General features: G+C 46.0%; 1 protein-coding gene, 1 long non-coding RNA gene and 1 other non-coding gene across 5 annotated transcripts in view; 1 reads left to right on the plus strand and 2 right to left on the minus strand.

Moving 5' to 3' along the window:
- Nucleotides 1–7,903: 7,903 nt before the first annotated feature.
- Nucleotides 7,904–13,572, minus strand: LOC129648799 (uncharacterized). 3 transcript variants are annotated; one of them, XR_008712871.1, is made up of 4 exons: nucleotides 13,391–13,572; nucleotides 12,222–12,780; nucleotides 10,649–10,882; nucleotides 7,904–8,754 (listed from the first exon to the last, which is right to left on the minus strand). It is a non-coding gene; the product is annotated as an uncharacterized LOC129648799 (long non-coding RNA). The 3 variants fall into 3 exon arrangements; XR_008712870.1 differs by lacking the exon at nucleotides 7,904–8,754 and having other exon boundaries at nucleotides 10,613–10,882; XR_008712872.1 differs by lacking the exon at nucleotides 7,904–8,754 and having other exon boundaries at nucleotides 10,613–10,882; nucleotides 12,149–12,780.
- On the minus strand, nucleotides 10,379–10,451 carry TRNAG-CCC (transfer RNA glycine (anticodon CCC)). The gene has a single exon. It is a non-coding gene; the product is annotated as a tRNA-Gly (tRNA).
- Nucleotides 13,573–13,924: 352 nt separating the features above from the next.
- The window catches only part of FOXK2 (forkhead box K2), a 53,165-nt gene continuing 49,194 nt past the window's right edge, over nucleotides 13,925–17,895 (plus strand). Inside the window, exon 1 of the mRNA XM_055575462.1 lies at nucleotides 13,925–14,337. Coding sequence (XP_055431437.1) covers nucleotides 13,925–14,337 — 413 coding nt within the window. The remainder of the gene's footprint in view (nucleotides 14,338–17,895) is intronic.

Below are 17,895 nucleotides of genomic sequence, written 5' to 3' on the forward strand. Positions count from 1 at the left end.
AGAGGAGGGTTTGATCCCTGGGTGGGGAAGATCTCCTAGAGGAAGAAATGGCAACCCACTCCAGTACTCTTGCCTGGAAAATTCCATGGACAGAGGAGCCTGGCTAGCTGCAGTTCATGGGGTTGCAGAGTCAGACACAGTATTCAAATAAGCATGCTTATATGCTGTGTGCAGTCCATGAGTTTTGATGGTTCTAAAGATATTCACTAAAATGAAAGTCTGATGTAAGTGATATCTGTCTTGTTGAAAACTGTAACGCAAAACAATACAGGCAATGTTTAGTCTTGGAATAGGCTAGCCAATATCATGTAACAGATTTCCTGTTAAAAAATAACTTTCAGAATGTTTCAAGAAGCATCTTTTTTGTCCATTGTACCTTGATTCTTTGTAAATGGGATTGCAATTTTGAAAAAAAAAAACGGATTTTTCATTAAACAGAGTTGAGGGAATTATTGTTCATTCTAACAGGTTTAGTGAAGCATCACAGTGATCAATGAAGTATATAATCAGTGGGTGGGGCCACCTGGTGTGTCCTGCTGACTGGAGGGTTGTGGTTTTCCTTTCTGTTACCATCATCTTCCTTCTGCTTTTTTTTTTTTTCCCCTTCTGGTTTTTTTTTTTTTTTTTTTTTTTTGCTTCCTGTTAAGAAATATTCTGACTCTCATAATACCTTTCATCTGTTTTGTCATTTTTATTACCCATATTTTCTTGGCTATCATAATTCTTCCATGATTTTTATCATTACAGTTTTTAGTTTCCATTGTGGTATGCTGCTGCTGCTGCTGCTAAGTCACTTCAGTCATGTCCGACTCTGTGTGACCCCATAGACGGCAGCCCACCAGGCTCCCCCATCCCTGGGATTCTCCAGGCAAGAACACTGGAATGGGTTGCCACTTCCTTCTCCAGTGCATGAAAGTGAAAAGTGAAAGTGAAGTCACTCAGTCGTGTCCGACTCTTAGCGACCCCACGGACTGTATGTAGCCCACCACGCTCCTCCATCCATGGGATTTTCCAGGCAAGAGTACTGGAGTGGGGTGCCATTGCCTTCTCCGCCATTGTGGTATACTTTTTGATATTTTGAAGTTTCTGCCAGACTTTTTCTTTTAGTTTTTTTCCCCCTTTTTTCCTTCTTTCCAGTAAGATACTTCCTTCTGTTTCAATTTTGATATGATCGGTAATTCTTTAAAAGTATACGAAGTTAATCTGAATTAAAGGCAGCTGCAAGTGCAACTCAAATACACTTCTTATTGGCCCTACAAGTACTGAGCTTCGTAACTATGTAATGAAATAATCACATACCACATCCAGTGACTTAGTGGTGAATGAGTAAGGAGTTCCACCACAGGAAAATGAATTTATTCAGGCCCTTTTGCTGTGTCATATGAAGGTTGAATTGAGTTCATACTGATGTTTTCAGTTCTTGTCCGGAAACACGTGGTTTCCTCCAGCCCCTCCTTACTTCTCTGTAGCTCACTATCCAACATAAGAAATCTTCTTTGCCCACTTTTAACAATTGTGGTATTTGATTTGTTAGAGCCAGGGTTTGTGTCGCATCTTTTTATTTCCTAAATGAAGCACAGTTTCTCCTGTGGATGTAGCTCTGCACTGATGTTGAATTGACATGTTTAACTTTGATTTTTGCCATCAGAATTCTCTACAGAAGAGTTGCATCAGCTTCCGTGCTCATGTTCTGACTGCCTGCTGCTGCTGCCTGCTTCCTCTCAATTTCTTATCCCTAACCCAGGGCCAGCAGGATGAGGCAAGATTTTCATCTTGGTCCTCTGTGTTTCAATCCATAGGCTCAGAGAAGTTTTCCGCCTGGGCCAGTGGACAGTAACTGATTGGAATATAATCATTCACTCATTATGTCACTTTCCCAAACTTACTCTGCATCAGGCCAGCACTAACCAGGAGCTCCACCTCCAAGCTCAGAGTCCTGTTGGGATAATGTGCATAATGACTGTCTCAGACTGTGAGATGGAAACCAGGTGGGTACAAAGCAGGTCCAAGGGAGGAGCAGTTCTCACTGTGTGGCAGGGGGCTGGGGTGGCTGACGGAGGCGCCATGGGAGCTGGGTCTTCCATTCAGGTGGCTTGGTTAGCTTGTGAGGGGAGGGGAACCCGGGGAAGGGAGCTATGTGTGAGGGTTGCTGGTCCAGGTGAGGAGTCCTGAATCAAGGCTGCCTCCCTTTCCTGGCCTGATGAAGGCAGGGCCTGTGTCCCCTTTGCTCCCTGTGGGCCAGGGCATCCAGCCCTGGGCGCAGCATGAGGAATGTTTGATGAGTGGACAAGCTAGTGAATGAATGAATGAAAAAATGAATGCATGAATGGGTGATGAGTAACCCATGAATCAAAATTTCCCCAGAGGTTTAGAGCTCAGGCAATGAGAGGACCAGGGATGCTTAGACAAACACTGAGAAGCTACAGCCCAGGTGGAGTGGTACTGGAGCTGGGGCCCCTGAGTCCAGGCAACGGAAGCTCCTTTGTTCAGAAACAGCCTTTAGCTATTATTGAATTTTCTGTCCTGCTGTGTTTTGCACGTTTCCATGTTTCTGTGTTTTGGGGGACGCTAACGTCCTTGACTGGAGATGATGCTGAGGCAACTGACCTGGCTGGCCCTGGGACACTGGTCACTACAAGGGGCATGCGCCTCGTACCTTCATCTCCTGCTTCCAGGCCGTCCCTGGTGTTCTTCTCAAACTTAGGTAAATATGCCTTAGAACACAGAGGCATAGGGGGCAGCCTGTGCAGGGCCACCTGCCCCAGGGCACCTTCTAAGGGCTGCCTTTCCAGGACCATTGCCGTAATCCAGGAGGTAAGTACTGTACACATAGCCAAGTATGTAATGGTTTCTATGATATGTGTGAAGAATTACATAGGGACACACCCACAGACCTGCTTTCTGCCCCCAGGCGTACAGAGTGATCATGCCTCCCCCAGTTTCCAAATCACCTAAGGGAGGTCTTTGGAGAAGAGATTTTGGTGGAGGAGGATTAGAAACGCACTTTCAGGTCCAGTTAATATCAATAAGTTTAAGGGTATTTTCAGAATTTTCTTTTTTAAATTGGTATTATAAGATTTATCTCTGAAGCTCTCATTTTTTTAAAGAATGCAATTCAACTAGGAATGTGTTTATTTTTCACCTATAAAATTCAATTTCCAAAAATCAGATGGAGTTTAAAACATTTACCAACTTTTAAGTGCTCTAATGAAAATGTAATTTTAAATTGCAATTACATTAGTGAGACATGTGGGACTTCTCTAGTGGTCCAGTGGTTAAGACTCTGAGCTTCCAATGCAGGGGTCATGGGTTCAATCCCTGGTTGGTACACTAAGATCCCACATGCCGTGCAGTGCGGCAAAAAAAAAGTTAAAAAAAAGTGAGACATGTTTATTATTTTTATTAGGGAAAAGGGCAGAATCCTAATAAGCGGAAGTAGCTCATGTGAGCAGCTGAGTGAGTGTTGTTCTGGGCCTTTCCTGGTGAGTAGGTGGTAGATCAGCCCTATGGGGCACACACATCCCCATTACCACACCTGGGCAGAGTCACCCCTTCATTTCTTTAATGTGTGGGTGTCCTAGTATATTCAGGCGGCTGCCACTAATGTACATTACAACTATGTGAATTTCCATTTTGGACCCTGCAGGAATCAACCAAGCACAACTGTGCTGGTAACTTGTAAATTCCTGCACCTGGAACGTCCAGATCTGAAGACACCACACTTCCAGCTTTGCTCTATTTGAATGACCTTGTGGCTCAGACCATGAACTCCTTATTGCCAAATTCAGACTGAAATTGAAGAAAGTAGGGAAAACCACTAGATCATTCAGGTATGACCTAAATCAAATCCCTTATGATTATACAGTGGAAGTGAGAAATAGATTTAAGGGCCTAGATCTGATAGATAGAGTGCCTGATGAACTATGGACTGAGGTTCGTGACATTGTACAGGAGACAGGAATCAAGACCATCCCCATGGAAAAGAAATGCAAAAAAGCAAAATGGCTGTCTGGGGAGGCCTTACAAATAGCTGTGAAAAGAAGAGAAGCGAAAAGCAAAGGAGAAAAGGAAAGATATAAACATCTGAATGCAGAGTTCCAAAGAATAGCAAGAAGAGATAAGAAAGCCTTCTTCAGCGATCAGTGCAAAGAAATAGAGGAAAACAACAGAATGGAAAAGACTAGGGATCTCTTCAAGAAAATCAGAGATACCAAAGGAACATTTCATGCAAAGATGGGCTCGATAAAGGACAGAAATGGTATGGACCTAACAGAAGCAGAAGATATTAAGAGATGGCAAGAATACACAGAAGAACTGTACAAAAAAGATCTTCACGACCCAGATAATCACGATGGTGTGATCACTGACCTAGAGCCAGACATCCTGGAATGTTAAGTCAAGCGGGCCTTAGAAAGCATCACTAAGAACAAAGCTAGTGGAGGTGATAGAATTCCAGTGGAGCTATTCCAAATCCTGAAAGATGATGCTGTGAAAGTGCTGCACTCAATATGCCAGCAAATTTGGAAAACTCAGCAGTGGCCACAGGACTGGAAAAGGTCAGTTTTCATTCCAATCCCAAAGAAAGGCAATGCCAAAGAATGCTCAAACTACCGCACAATTGCACTCATCTCACACGCTAGTAAAATAATGCTCAAAATTCTCCAAGCCAGGCTTCAGCAATATGTGAACCGTGAACTTCCTGATGTTCAGGCTGGTTTTAGAAAAGGCAGAGGAACCAGAGATCAAATTGCCAACACCTGCTGGATCATGGAAAAAGCAAGAGAGTTCCAGAAAAACATCTATTTCTGCTTTATTTACTATGCCAAAGCCTTTGACTGTGTGGATCACAATAAACTGTGGGAAATTCTGAAAGAGATGGGAATACCAGACCACCTGACCTGCCTCTTGAGAAATCTGTATGCAGGTCAGGAAACAACAGTTAGAACTGGACATGGAACAACAGACTGGTTCCAGATAGGACAAGGAGTACGTCAAGGCTGTATATTGTCACCCTGTTTATTTAACTTCTATGCAGAGTACATCATGAGAAACGCTGGACTGGAAGAAGCACAAGCTGGAATCAAGATTGCTGGGAGAAATATCAATAACCTTAGATATGCAGATGACACCACCCTTATAGCAGAAAGTGAAGAGGAACTAAAAAGCCTCTTGATGAAAGTGAAAGTGGAGAGTGAAAAAGTTGGCTTAAAGCTCAACATTCAGAAAACAAAGATCATGGCATCTGGTCCCATCACTTCATGGGAAATAGATGGGGAAACAGTGTCAGACTTTATTTTTCTGGGCTCCAAAATCACTGCAGATGGTGACTGCAGCCATGAAATTAAAAGACACTTACTCCTTGGAAGGAAAGTTATGACCAACCTAGATAGCATATTCAAATGCAGAGACATTACTTTGCCAACAAAGGTTCATCTAGTCAAGGCTATGGTTTTTCCTGTGGTCATGTATGGATGTGAGAATTGGACTGTGAAGAAGGTTGAGCACTAAAGAATTGATGCTTTTGAACTGTGGTGTTGGAGAAGACTCTTGAGAGTCCCTTGGACTGCAAGGAGATCCAACCAGTCCATTCTGAAGGAGATCAGCCCTGGGATTTCTTTGGAAGGAATGATGCTGAAGCTGAAACTCCAGTACTTTGGCCACCTCATGCGAAGAGTTGACTCACTGGAAAAGACTCTGACGCTGGGAGGGATTGGGGGCAGGAGGAGAAGGGGACGACAGAGGATGAGATGGCTGGATGGCATCACTGACTCGATGGCTTTGAGTCTATGAGTGAACTCCAGGAGTTGGTGATGGACAGGGAGGCCCAGCGTGCTGCGATTCATGGGGTCGCAAAGAGTCGGACACGACTGAGTGACTGATCTGATCTGATCTGATCTGTGGAAACTCAAAACACTTTCCACAAAATGCTGATACGAGGAAGCACAAAAGGGCACAAGAGAGCCTGCACCACCTCCCTGGAATCCGGGAGGTGCCCCTGCCCCGCTGTGCTCAGCCCCTCCATTTGTTTCTTACGTGCCTGTTGAAGGCACTTGGGTTGTTTGAGCCTGACTTTCCTGGTGGCTCAGATGGTAAAGTGTCTGCCTACAATGTGGGAGACCTGAGTTCAATCCCTGTGTCAGGAAGATCTCTTGGAGAAAGAAATGGCAACCCACTCCAGTGTTCTTGCCCCGAAAATCCCATGGACAGAGGAACCTGGTAGGCTACAGTCCATGGGGTCGCAAAGAGTCGGATGTGACTGAGCAACTTCACTTTCACTTTGGTTATTATGAATAGAGCTGTTATGAACGTTCTTAAATAAGCAATTTTGCAGGCATCTGCTTTCTTCTCTCTTGGGCAAATACCTAGGGGTGGAATGGCTAGAGCTACACTTATGTGGTAGGGGTCTGTGGTGTGTGTGTGTAGGACTTTATGTATTAATAAGGATTAATAATTAATACATAAAGTATTAATACAGCCCCACCAGTTTCCAAATCACCTAAGGGAGGTCTCTGGAGAAGAGCTTTTGGTGGTGGAGGATTGGAAACATACTTTCCAGCCCAGTTAATATCAGTAAATTTAAGGGTATTTTCAGTATTTTTTAAATTGGTGTTATAAGATTTATCTCTGAAGCTTTTGATAATGAATGAAATTCAACTAGGAATGTAGTATTCACCTATAAAACTCATTCTTTCCAAAAATCAAATGGAGTTTAAAACATTTTACCAATTTTTAAGTGATCTACTTATGTTTGCCAACCTTAATTGTATTTTAAAATTGTCATTACGAAAGTGAGACACGTGGGACTTCCCTAGTGGTCCAGTGGTTAAGACTCTGAGCTTCCAATGCAGGGGGCGTGGGCGCTTTATCATTCTTTATCATTCATTCTCTTCCTTGGTGGCTCAGACGGTAAAGAATGTGCCTGCAATGCAGGAGACCCGGGTTCAATCACGGGTGTGACCGGAAAAAAAAAAGTTAAAAAGGTGAGACATGTTTATTATTCTTTTTTATTATGGAAAAGGGCAGAATCCTAGTAAGTGGGAGTAACTCATGTGAACAGCTGAGTGAGTGTTGTTCTGGGCCTTTCCCTGTGATCAGGAAGGAAGATCAGGTCAGGAAGATCCCCTGGAGAAGGGAATGGCAACCCACTCCAGTATTATTGCCCGGAGAATTCCATGGACAGGCCTGTAGCCCACAGGGTCACAAAGAGTCAGACACAACTGAGTGACTAACACTTTCTTCTTCACTTTATAATTCTTTATCGTTCATTCTCTAATTAGTTAATCAATACTTTATGTATTAATAAGGAAAATGATCAGGGTTGATCTTCCGCCTACTCACTAGGAAAGGCCCAGAACAACACTCACTCAGAATGTTCACATGAGCTACTCCCACTGCTTAGGATTCTGCCCTCTACCATAATAAAAAACGGTAATAAGCATGTCTCATTTTTTAAAAACTTGTTTTTTGGCCACTCCGTGTGGCATGTGGGATCTTAGTTTCTAACCAGGGATTGAATCTGTGCCCCCTGCATTGGAAACTCAGAGTCTTAAAGTAATAAGAAGCTGCCAGACTATTTTGCAGTGATGGTACCACCTTGTATTACCACTGACAGTGTAGGAGAGTTTGCATTGCTTCACATCATTGCCTACACTTGGTAAGGTTGGTTTTATTAATTTTCGCCATTCTTCCAGTATTCTTATGGTTTTAATTTGCATTTCCCTGATGACTAGTGATATCAAACATCTCTCCTTGAGTATATGGATCATTCATATATCTTCTCTTATGAAGTAGTTGTTCAAAGACTTGCCTATTTATTTTTTCATAACTTTTACCCATTTTTTTCCTTTTATGGTTTTCACTTTTGGGGTCCTGCAACCCAAAAGACACAAAGATAGTTTCCTGTTTCCTTTTCGGAAGCTTGATAGTTTCAGCTTTTACGTACAGCTCTATGATCTATCTCAAATTAATTTTTCTGTATGGTGAAAGATACAGGTCAGATTTCTCATTTCTGATTATTATGATCATTCAGATATCCAGTTATTCCAGCAGTTTATTGAGTAGACTTCCTAAAGAAAAACTTTCCCTACACACAACACTTCTGACACCAGATGTGTGGATTTTCCATACCAAGCAATTTCCAGTTCTCTGTGGACGCCAGGTGGGCTACGTACAATTTAATTCAGTTCTCACAGGAACTACCTGGAGTTACTGCAGACCCCAGAGGTTGAGGGCCCCATCCCACAAGATTGTCCCCACTTCAGACGCCAATTGTAAGTAGTAGGCCCACAGGGTCCCCATACTTAAACACTTCTATCCCTCGTGGCTACAAACAGGCGTTCCCATGACCCCCTCAGGTTCAATAATTTGATAAAATGGCTCACAAAGCCCAGGGAAATAGTTATGTTGATGGACTTATTATAGAGGACATTCTAAAGGATATAACTCAACAGCCAGATGAGGAGATCAAGGGATACAGCTCAGAAGGGGTTTCAGTGGAGCTTCTGCCCATGTGGGATCAGAGTTCCCTTCTCACATGCATGTGTTCACTGACCTGGGAGCTCTCTGAATCCCATAATTTAGACTTTGATGGAAGTTTCATCATACAGTCATCTTTGATTAACAATCTTCAGTCCCTCTCCCAGAGGACAGTGGTAGGGCTAAAACTTTGGCATCTAACGCTGGCTTGGTCTTTCTGGTGACCAGCCCCCATCCACGAGCTCGTCCAGAGTTGCCTCATGACAACAAAAGATGCTCCTATACCCAGGAAATTCCAAGAGATTTAAGAGCTCTGTGTCAGGAACCAGGGGCAGAGACCAAGTATATATTTATTATATCACACTGCCCTTTCCCTACAGAGCAACTTTGGCACCTCTGTTAAAATCAATTGATTCTATATGTGGATGTCTATTTCTGGACTTTTTATTGTGTTCCACTGGTCTGTCTACTCTTACACCAATGCCACACAATTTTGATTAGTATAGCTTTATGTTGATTTGAAAAACTATAGCTATATTGTATTTTATTAGCTTTTTGTTAAAAGCTGAATTAGAAAAGGCATGTTATAGTCACTTGGTTACTATAGCTTTATTTGTATTTGTATTAATATAGCCATAAATCCTTCAAACTTAGTTCTTTTTCAAGATCATCTTGATCCTTTGCACCTCTCAATGAATATCAGAATCAGCTTGTCCATTCCTACAAGCAAGCCAACTAGGGATTTGAGTGGGATAATACTGATTCTATAGACCAATCGGGCTATATAACAAACTTAGCAAATCAATATTAAAGAATACATTACTTTTGTTTAGTGATCTGTACCAATACAGTTAACTAAACCAATCAGGATGAACTTCAAGTTGGCAGGTTCTTCTCTGCATATAGGGGCTTCCCTGATAGCTCAGCTAGTAAAGAATCTGCCTGTAATGCAAGAGACCCCTGGTTTAAAACCTGGGTCAGGAAGATCCCCTGGAGAAGGAATAGGCTACCCATTCTGGTATTCTTAGGTTTCCCTGGTCACTCAGCTGGTAAAGAATCCATCTGCAATGCAGGAGGCCTGGGTTCAATCCTTGGGTAGGGAAGATCCCCATTCCATGGACTGTATAGCCCATGGGGTCACAAAGCGTTCTTTTTCTTTTCTCTGCATATAGCATGGCAGTGAAAAAAACAGTATTCATAATCATGATGATAGGCGCCATGAGATCGTGAAATGGCTCCTGAATTGTCAAGAAAATACATGTAAGGTTTTAATGTCAGGTGGTTGTGATTGCGTCACAATTATTTGAAACTTCATAGTCATATGATACATTTGTTTTATTTTACTGAAGTATATATAATTGATTTACAACATTGTGTTAATTTCTGCTGTACAGCAAAGTAATTCAGTTATATAGAGATATACATTCTTTTTCCTATTCTTTTCCGTTATGGTTTATTACAGGGTATTGAATATAGTTCCCCAGACTGTACAGTGGGACCTTGTTGTTTATCCATCCTATATATAATAGTTTGCATCTGCTAATTACAAACTCCTAGTCCTCCCCTCCCCACCCTCCCTCCCCCTTGGCAGCCACAAGTCTGTTTTCTATGTCTGTGACTCTGTTTCACAGGTAAGTTCATTTGTGTCATATATTAGATTCCACATATAAGTGATATCATCATGATAAATTTCAGTCTCTCTACCAAGTGGACCTCAATTCAGCTCTATGGTTTGACAAATACATGGAATACCTACTACCTGCTTGCTACTGTGATGCTGAGATAGAAACATAAGAACAACCATATTCCTGCCTCAGAGTCAAGGATGTTTGATCAAATGGAATATTTTAAAAAATTATTTATTTGGCTGTGCTGGGTCATAGTTGTGGCACATGGGATCTAGTTCCCTGACTGGGGATGGAACCCAGGCCCCCAGCATTGGGAGCACAGAGTCTTAACCACTGGACCACCAGGGAAGTCCCCAAATAGAATATTTCATTCATCTCAGAATCCTGGGTAGCAAAAAGCTTATGGTAATATGAAATTTACTCCATAGTATTTGTATTTTTTATAAAGAAGACAGTCAGAAATGTGAAAAAAATATTTATTCAAGGTAACACCTTTTGAATTTCCAGTGCTGATTATCATCAGAGACATATTTTAATGAACATACCTTCTATTTCCTCTGAAAGCTTGGCCAAGAGTATTTGTCTCCTCTCTGTACATTTTTTCCATGCAGTTCAAAGTGCTGTTTCCATCTTGTGGAGATGGACAGGCTACCCCCAGCCAAGGACAGAGATGAAAGCGCCCAGCAGCCCAGTCAGATGGATGCAGTGGCCTGATTTCCTGAGGCAGCTTCGTGCTGAGTGCCCATCACTGGGAGTGAGTCAGACGTACAGCTCAAGGTCTGCAGTAACAGAGTCAGGGAGACAAGGCATATACCACAAACTCATGAAAAGTAACGGTACAGAAAGTAAGTAACAATACAAGGGAGGCAGTATGTTATTAATTGTCACAGAACACACGGTAGGAAGTCTGGGGCCCTGGAGAGCCTAGCAGAGTTGCCTCAGCACTGGAATACTTTGTGCAAGAAGCAGGAACTGGATAGGTGGGGGGAGGGTGCTGGGTACAGGCAGCTGATGAACAAAGGTGGAATGCAGGGATCAATGGGCAAGTGGTGGTTAGGGTAGAGCTGGGTGCAGGCAGTGCCAAGGGGCTGGTGGGCACAGGTCCTCCAGGCCACCTGGGAGTAGTGGGGAGAATTGTGAAAGTGGCAGGAGCTGGACAGGGAGGAAACAGACTGCTGGGTCTGGCTTCCCTCTGGTGTCTAACCATGAGCTTCTGAAGGCTTTTCCGTAGGAAAAGTTATGAAACCCGGTGTTACATTCTCAAGATCACAGGACTTCTCATCACAAATTGTTCATATTATTCTGTTAGAAACCAGTTCCAGTACTGGTGAAAACTCTGAATTTTTGTTTCTTAAAGAGTATCAAAGTTCATGATTATTTTATTGTCAGTACGCATCCTCTCTATTGTGAAGGGCACACAGGAAGCCTTGTTTTTGTTTCTCTGGTGAAGTAATGAAGGGCAGACTGGCTCTGCTGACATGGGCAAGTTAGTCAACCTCTCTGCCTCCTAGGAGTAATATGCGGGCAGTCAGAGCTTCTGTCAGTCAGAGGTGTATCGTGAGGATGGCCCAAGCCGGTATCGAGACAGTCCTTAGAGAAGTACCTGGCATGCAGAGAAGCTGCAGGAGGGTTTACTGACCGAATCACAGACAATTCTGATAGCACTTTCCCCTGTCAGGACAGCTCGGATAGAAACACTGGAAGTGTCAGGCCTTATTCGAATCTTTTTTTCTAGAAAGAGGGTTTTCAAGAGGGGTAGCCCCAGAGCCCCCTCAGAATGGAGGGTTTGAGCTGGAAGAGGCTTATGAGAACAGCCAGTGCGGGGCCCCTTTTGCAGGTGAGGAAACTGAGAATGTGGCCTCGTGGAGCAGCAGCCACTGAACGGCTCCCTGGCTGTCTCTCCCCTCATGCAGGGGCCTCCTCCCACCTCTGGGCTGCTGCCCTTGATCTTTGCCCAGAGGTCACACCCCTCAGGCCTCAGGTCAGAGGTGTCCGCCCCTCCCCACCCCACCCCCACCCTCCTGCCTGCCTCTTCATCCCCTCACTCTGCTCTCTGTGCTGCTCCCTGGCTGTGCCTGTAAGTGCTCGCGTGCACTGTGGGTCCTCCATAAGCCTCACCAGGCAGGGGGCCTGTGGTCGTGCTCTCTTCCCGCATTTGTGTCGGGCATGGACGCAGCCCCTGGATGAAAGAACAAAGCTTTGGAAGCCCTGGTTCGGGTATGTCTCCTTCACATCTCTTCCTTCTGCAGCTCAATGTAAAGAGCAGCAATGCGGCCAGACCCTGAGAGCATCTCCTGGGTGCTGCTCCTCCATCTCAATGGGTGTTCTTTCACATCTCAATGGTCCTTCTTTCACACAGGCTGGAACGTGGCAGCCGGGGCCTGCTTACTGTTCTCTGTCCAACCCTGTCCTGTGCCTGGTACCCAGCAGGTGTTCACCGAGCACTTGGAATGGATGGTGCAAGCCCCCTCTGATCTGGAGCCAGTGTCTGTAATCGCTTTACTTCTCAGAACCATGTGGTAGTTACCGTTTCCACTTGCCGGGCACTGTCCATCTTTTCATCAAGGAGCTTTATGTCTACATAGTAGGGACATCCTTAAGACACATCAGTGCAATGGGACAAGCTCACCCTCTTCATACCTTCTGGCTTGGGTTCCCTGCATGAGGTGGATACTCGCTGTTGATGGAAAAAAAAAAAATGAAAAGCGAGTGAACGTTTCTAGTGAGCGGCCTTACGTAAGGTCAACAGCACGCAGCACAAACTCCGAACTCAGGTCAGTTATACTTGACGGGATGCTCTTTCTTTGGATCAATTGTGCTTTGTTTGTGAATGAAAGGTTTCCCCCGTTATTATTTCCATTCTTGTCTCATCACAACCTAAAATCTCTCCCAAGTATGAGACTAACGAAAATGACATTTCGTCTGTCTAGGATACTCTGCCACACTTATGGCTCAAAGCAGTGTGAACCCCCAGGGGTTTGTACTGTAACCACAAACACATCTACGGCAATGAGACAGGCAGATGTCGCATTCAGAGGGATACGTTAATTTCCATTTCTTTAGAATGGGTTGTTACACAGAGAACCCCAAGCGCCCGGCTCTGTGAGCGGAGCCCGATCTGCGGCCCTCGAGGCTTCCCGCTCCCACCGCGCCCTTGGCATCCCGGATGCTGGTCCGCGCCCTTGCACCCCTCCCCGTATCCCTTCCCGCGCCCCCGTGGACCCTCCCCATCCTCCTCCCTGCGGACCCTCACCCCTCCCCCTCCCCACCACTCCGCAGACACTCACGCTGGGGTCTCACAGCTACTGCAACCGTGGAAACGCCTGGATTTCAGCTACCAGCACGCGGCAGGCTCCGGCCAAGCCTGAGTGTGCGCGCGTGACAGCAGCTGCAAAGCGCTGGGCCGGGTGAGGCGCATGCTGGCCCCCGCCGCTTGCCCGCGCCGACCTTGACCCCAGCCCGGCTCCCGCCCCCGCCCCACGCGCGGTACTGCGCGCTGCGGTGCCGCGCATCGGCTCCGCGGCCTCCGTGTTCCATCCCGGGTTTTCCAGACCGCCCGGAGCCGCGCCTGCGTCGGGCGCCGCGGCCGACGTGCAAGCGCACGGCCGGCGTGCCTCGCTATTGGTCGGCCGCCGGTAGCCCCACTGCCGTGCACCGCCCCTATAGGCGGGCGCGGCCGTCAGTCACCGGCCCGGCGCCGGCCCGCGGCGCGCCGCGCGTGTCCCGCCCCTCGCCGCCGCTCGTCGCTCGCCGGCCGGCGGCCTCGCTCGGCCCTCAGCTCCGTGGCGGCGGCGGAAGGCGGCCCGGGCCCTCGCAGGCCCATGGCGGCGGCCGCGGCGCTCCCGGGCGCGGGGGGGCCTCCCGCGGGCGGCGGGGCCGGGGGTGGCGGGGGCGCGGGCGGCGGGTCGCCGCCGGGCGGCTGGGCCGTGGCGCGCCTCGAGGGCCGCGAGTTCGAGTACCTGATGAAGAAGCGCTCGGTGACCATCGGGCGCAACTCGTCGCAGGGCTCGGTGGACGTGAGCATGGGCCACTCGAGCTTCATCTCGCGGCGCCACCTCGAGATCTTCACGCCCCCGGGCGGCGGCGGCCATGGCGGGGCGGCCCCGGAGCCGTCGGCGCAGCCCGGGCCCGACGCGGGCGGCGACTTCTACCTGCGCTGCCTCGGCAAGAACGGCGTGTTCGTGGACGGGGTGTTCCAAAGGCGCGGGGCGCCGCCGCTGCAGCTGCCGCGCGTGTGAGTGGGGCCAGGGCCTGGGGGCGCAGGCGGGGGTGCGGCCTGGCCGGCGGGACTCGGATCCCGACTACCGACTCTCAATCCACTCTGACCCACGATCCCTTACCCCTACCCACTACCGGGAGGGACTCGGCCCCCCGCCAGCGAACCTCGCCTAGTCCTAGCCTCCAGTAGGGCACAGTCAGAACCCAGAGACTCTAAACCTCATTCCGACCCCGAGCCCTTGTCCATCCTCCCACAACCAGGACCTAGATCTCGATATCTGGCCTTGTTCTTCCCTACGATCAGACCAAGACCCTGATTCCATCATCCTGGCAGGATCCCAGTCCGTGACCCCAGTGTCCCGGCTTCATCCTTAATACCCACGGCCAAAGCGCAGACTACAATCCCAGCCCGGGACCCCCCACCCTCGCCTTCCCAAAGCTGGAGGCTCAGGCAGCTGTCCACGTGGGCTGAGGTTTTCTGGGGTTCTCTGTGCAGTTCTGAGAATATGCACAATATTTTTCAAAACTAGCATGTTAGGTAGTGTGGATTAGAAACGTTGGTCTGGTTGGTGGAACTGCCCAAAACAAAAATCTGTATGTTTTTGACTGATGATGGATTATCTGTTACTTTTTGTTTTACCTGTTTTCAGTAGTGTATTATTTCAAGCCTGTGTTTTTTAAGCTGCCAAGGACTTCTTTTTCTTACTGTGTTTTTTGTAGCCTAGAAAGTGAAAGCTCTTGAAGAAGCATGATGAATTTTAAAATCTGTGCTCTGAACCCTAAATTTTTGGGAAAACTAGGTACTTTCAACATAACTTTTTGGAAAATCATTTAATTACTTAGAGATTATTATAAGGTCATATAGAGTGTAATTAAGTGAGTTTCGTGGGGAACTATCAGTCCCACTACAGAGCATTTCAGCTTGATTCTCTGATTTTGTGAGGTTAGCCTTTAGTCTACTTGAAAAACAAACTTGCTGTCTAGGAAATGGTAATTATTCTTCAGGGACTTCTAGATTGTTTCTAAGTAGAACCTTTTTCCACAGACGGAAAATTTTGACTGCTTTTGGTTGTTGGAGATGGAGTAAGATTTGTTGCTTTCTTTATTCCTTGACTTTTGTACACATGTGCTGTTACTGCTTAGCCTGGAAAGCTGTACCAGCTAATTCTTTAAACCTTGATGGGAGCATTTCAAATAATGTTATTTTTCAAACCAGAATGCTGTTTGTGTGTATTTATACTATAGAGCACCTGAAATCAATGATAGGGATCTGACAGCTTCTTCTTAGTTAGGCAGTTTGTTTTTTGCAAATAACTTGGTGTCATAACAAAGGGTATTATTATACTTTTACTCTGAGAAGTTTGAGATTTTTAAAGAAAATTGTATTTTTGCCATTCAACCAGAACCATTTATTTGTGTTGACATACCAAACGTGGAAATAAATGGACTTTCTGTGCTACTGCTAAGTCACTTCAGTCATGTCCGACTCTGTGCGACCCCATAGACGGCAGCCCACCAAGCTCCCCCGTCCCTGGGATTCTCCAGGCAAGAACACTGGAGTGGGTTGCCATTTCCTTCTCCAGTGCATGAAAGTGAAAAGTGAAAGTGAAGTCGCTCAGTCGTCTCCGACCCTCAGCGACCCCATGGACTGCAGCCTTCCAGGCTCCTCCATCCATGGGATTTTCCAGGCAAGAGTACTGGAGTGGGGTGCCATTGCCTTCTCCAGGACTTTCTGTGAGGAGGCAGAATTCAGACTTTTGAGGGGTGGAGTGAGCCTTTAAATGAGATGATTAAGAAAGGCAGTGGGGGTAGAGGTCAGGCCTCTGGCCTTTATCTCCTGCTCTTGCACAGGGAAGAGTCCATGGCCCACCCAGGCTGCCACCCGCCCTGGACTTCTTGTGGCCCTGGGAACCTGTGCCCATACTGACAGAGGGGAGTGGGTTTTTTCATGAAAGGGGTTTTGGCATTTTTATAGTGTGAGAGAAGAGTAGGTAACTGTTAGGATTTTGTAGTACCTCCCTTTTTGTAAGGCATTATTTCTAAATTGTTGGGGCTTCCCTCATAGCTCAGTTGGTAAGGAATCCGCCTGCAGTGAGGGAGACCTGGGTTCGATCCCTGGGTTGGAAGGGAAAGGTTACCCACTCCAGTATTCTGGTCTGGAGAATTCCATGGACTATACAGTCCATGGGGTCACAAAGAGTCGGACACGACTGAGCGACTTTCACGTCACTTTATTTCTAAATTGTTAGTGTAAGGGATAACAGATACAGGTTAATGGAAGAAACTGTAAAGATGATTGGTGCTAGCCAAATGCAGACAAACTGTTAAAAAAAATTTTTTTTTTTTTAATTAAACTCAGTTTTATGTCCTAAGTTCTTTTTAACATTGAAAAATCAAATTGTATTCATTTGAAAGCACCTGTAACTTAGAGTGACTAGGTATGCAGTGGTCTTAGTTTCTCCTGACCAGGGGTCGAACCCGTACCCCCTGCAGTGGAAATGTGGAGTCTTAACCACTGAATCACTAGGGAAGTCCCTAGAGGTTGAAATATTCTTACTGCTTATTTCAGACTTGCTTACTGGATTGAAAAATCACTGAGGAGTTTTAAAAATATGACAATCTCTGGATGGTCTCTTATTTGAATAATAATTTTATTCCATCTTTAAAATGAATTTGCACTTTATGGTATTTAAAGTTTATATACAGAAAATTTAGAAGAGTACATAAGCAGTTTAGACTTGAAGTATGGTTCACTATTTTATTAAAATACTAAATATTAATTTGGGAGGAATAGAGGAAGATGAGGCCTGGGATCCTGTGTGTTGGCTGTCATGAATATTTTAAATGGTTTGGATAAGATCTAAGTACAAGCACCTTCTCCATGGTGTTTGTAAGTTCCATACATAGTGTGGACTGGTGTATGACTGGGTGTGTTGGGGGTAGGGGGAGTAAGCTGAACACATGAAGAGTTGCAAGCGTGTGGTTTTCCAGAAGAAAAGTAATTTCCAAAAATCCTTGATTTGCAACCAAGTATGCAGGGCTGGGTGTTCAGAAATGCAATTTTTTCCTCCCCAGGAGCATCTGACTTGTTGGAAGTTCAGCTCTTATTGGGACCGGGAGAGGGGGTTGTCTGTGGAGCTCTGGGCCAGGTTCCTGAAGTGGGCATGTGGAGTGGCCTTGCAGGTGTGACTGGGGCCAGCTGCCTGGTGCTGGAGAGGTAGAACTCAGGCTGGAAAGGATTTGGGGGACAGGTTTGTGAAGTGTGAAGTTGCCTAGGCCTGGTGGGGGAGCATTTCCACAGTGGTCAGCGAGAGAATGCAGATTTTTTTTTTTTTTTTTTTTTTTTTGAGGAACAGGATCCCTGTTTGTCTAAGGACCTGGTCTGGCACCTGAGTGAGTAGTAAAGTGTTCTAGGAAGATCTGTTAGGCAGGAAAGTCTGGGTTTGCTGTTGTTGCTCTTCTTGTGGCCATGGTAGCAAACTGAGTAGAACTGATAAATAAAAATAAGCAACTCTTTTAACATTTGTGTGTACTTTGAACTGTCAAGTGAATTTGGTGTATTTTTTTTTTTAAG

This window comes from Bubalus kerabau, chromosome 4, assembly GCF_029407905.1.
Source record: "Bubalus kerabau isolate K-KA32 ecotype Philippines breed swamp buffalo chromosome 4, PCC_UOA_SB_1v2, whole genome shotgun sequence".
Lineage (NCBI taxonomy): Eukaryota > Metazoa > Chordata > Mammalia > Artiodactyla > Bovidae > Bubalus > Bubalus kerabau.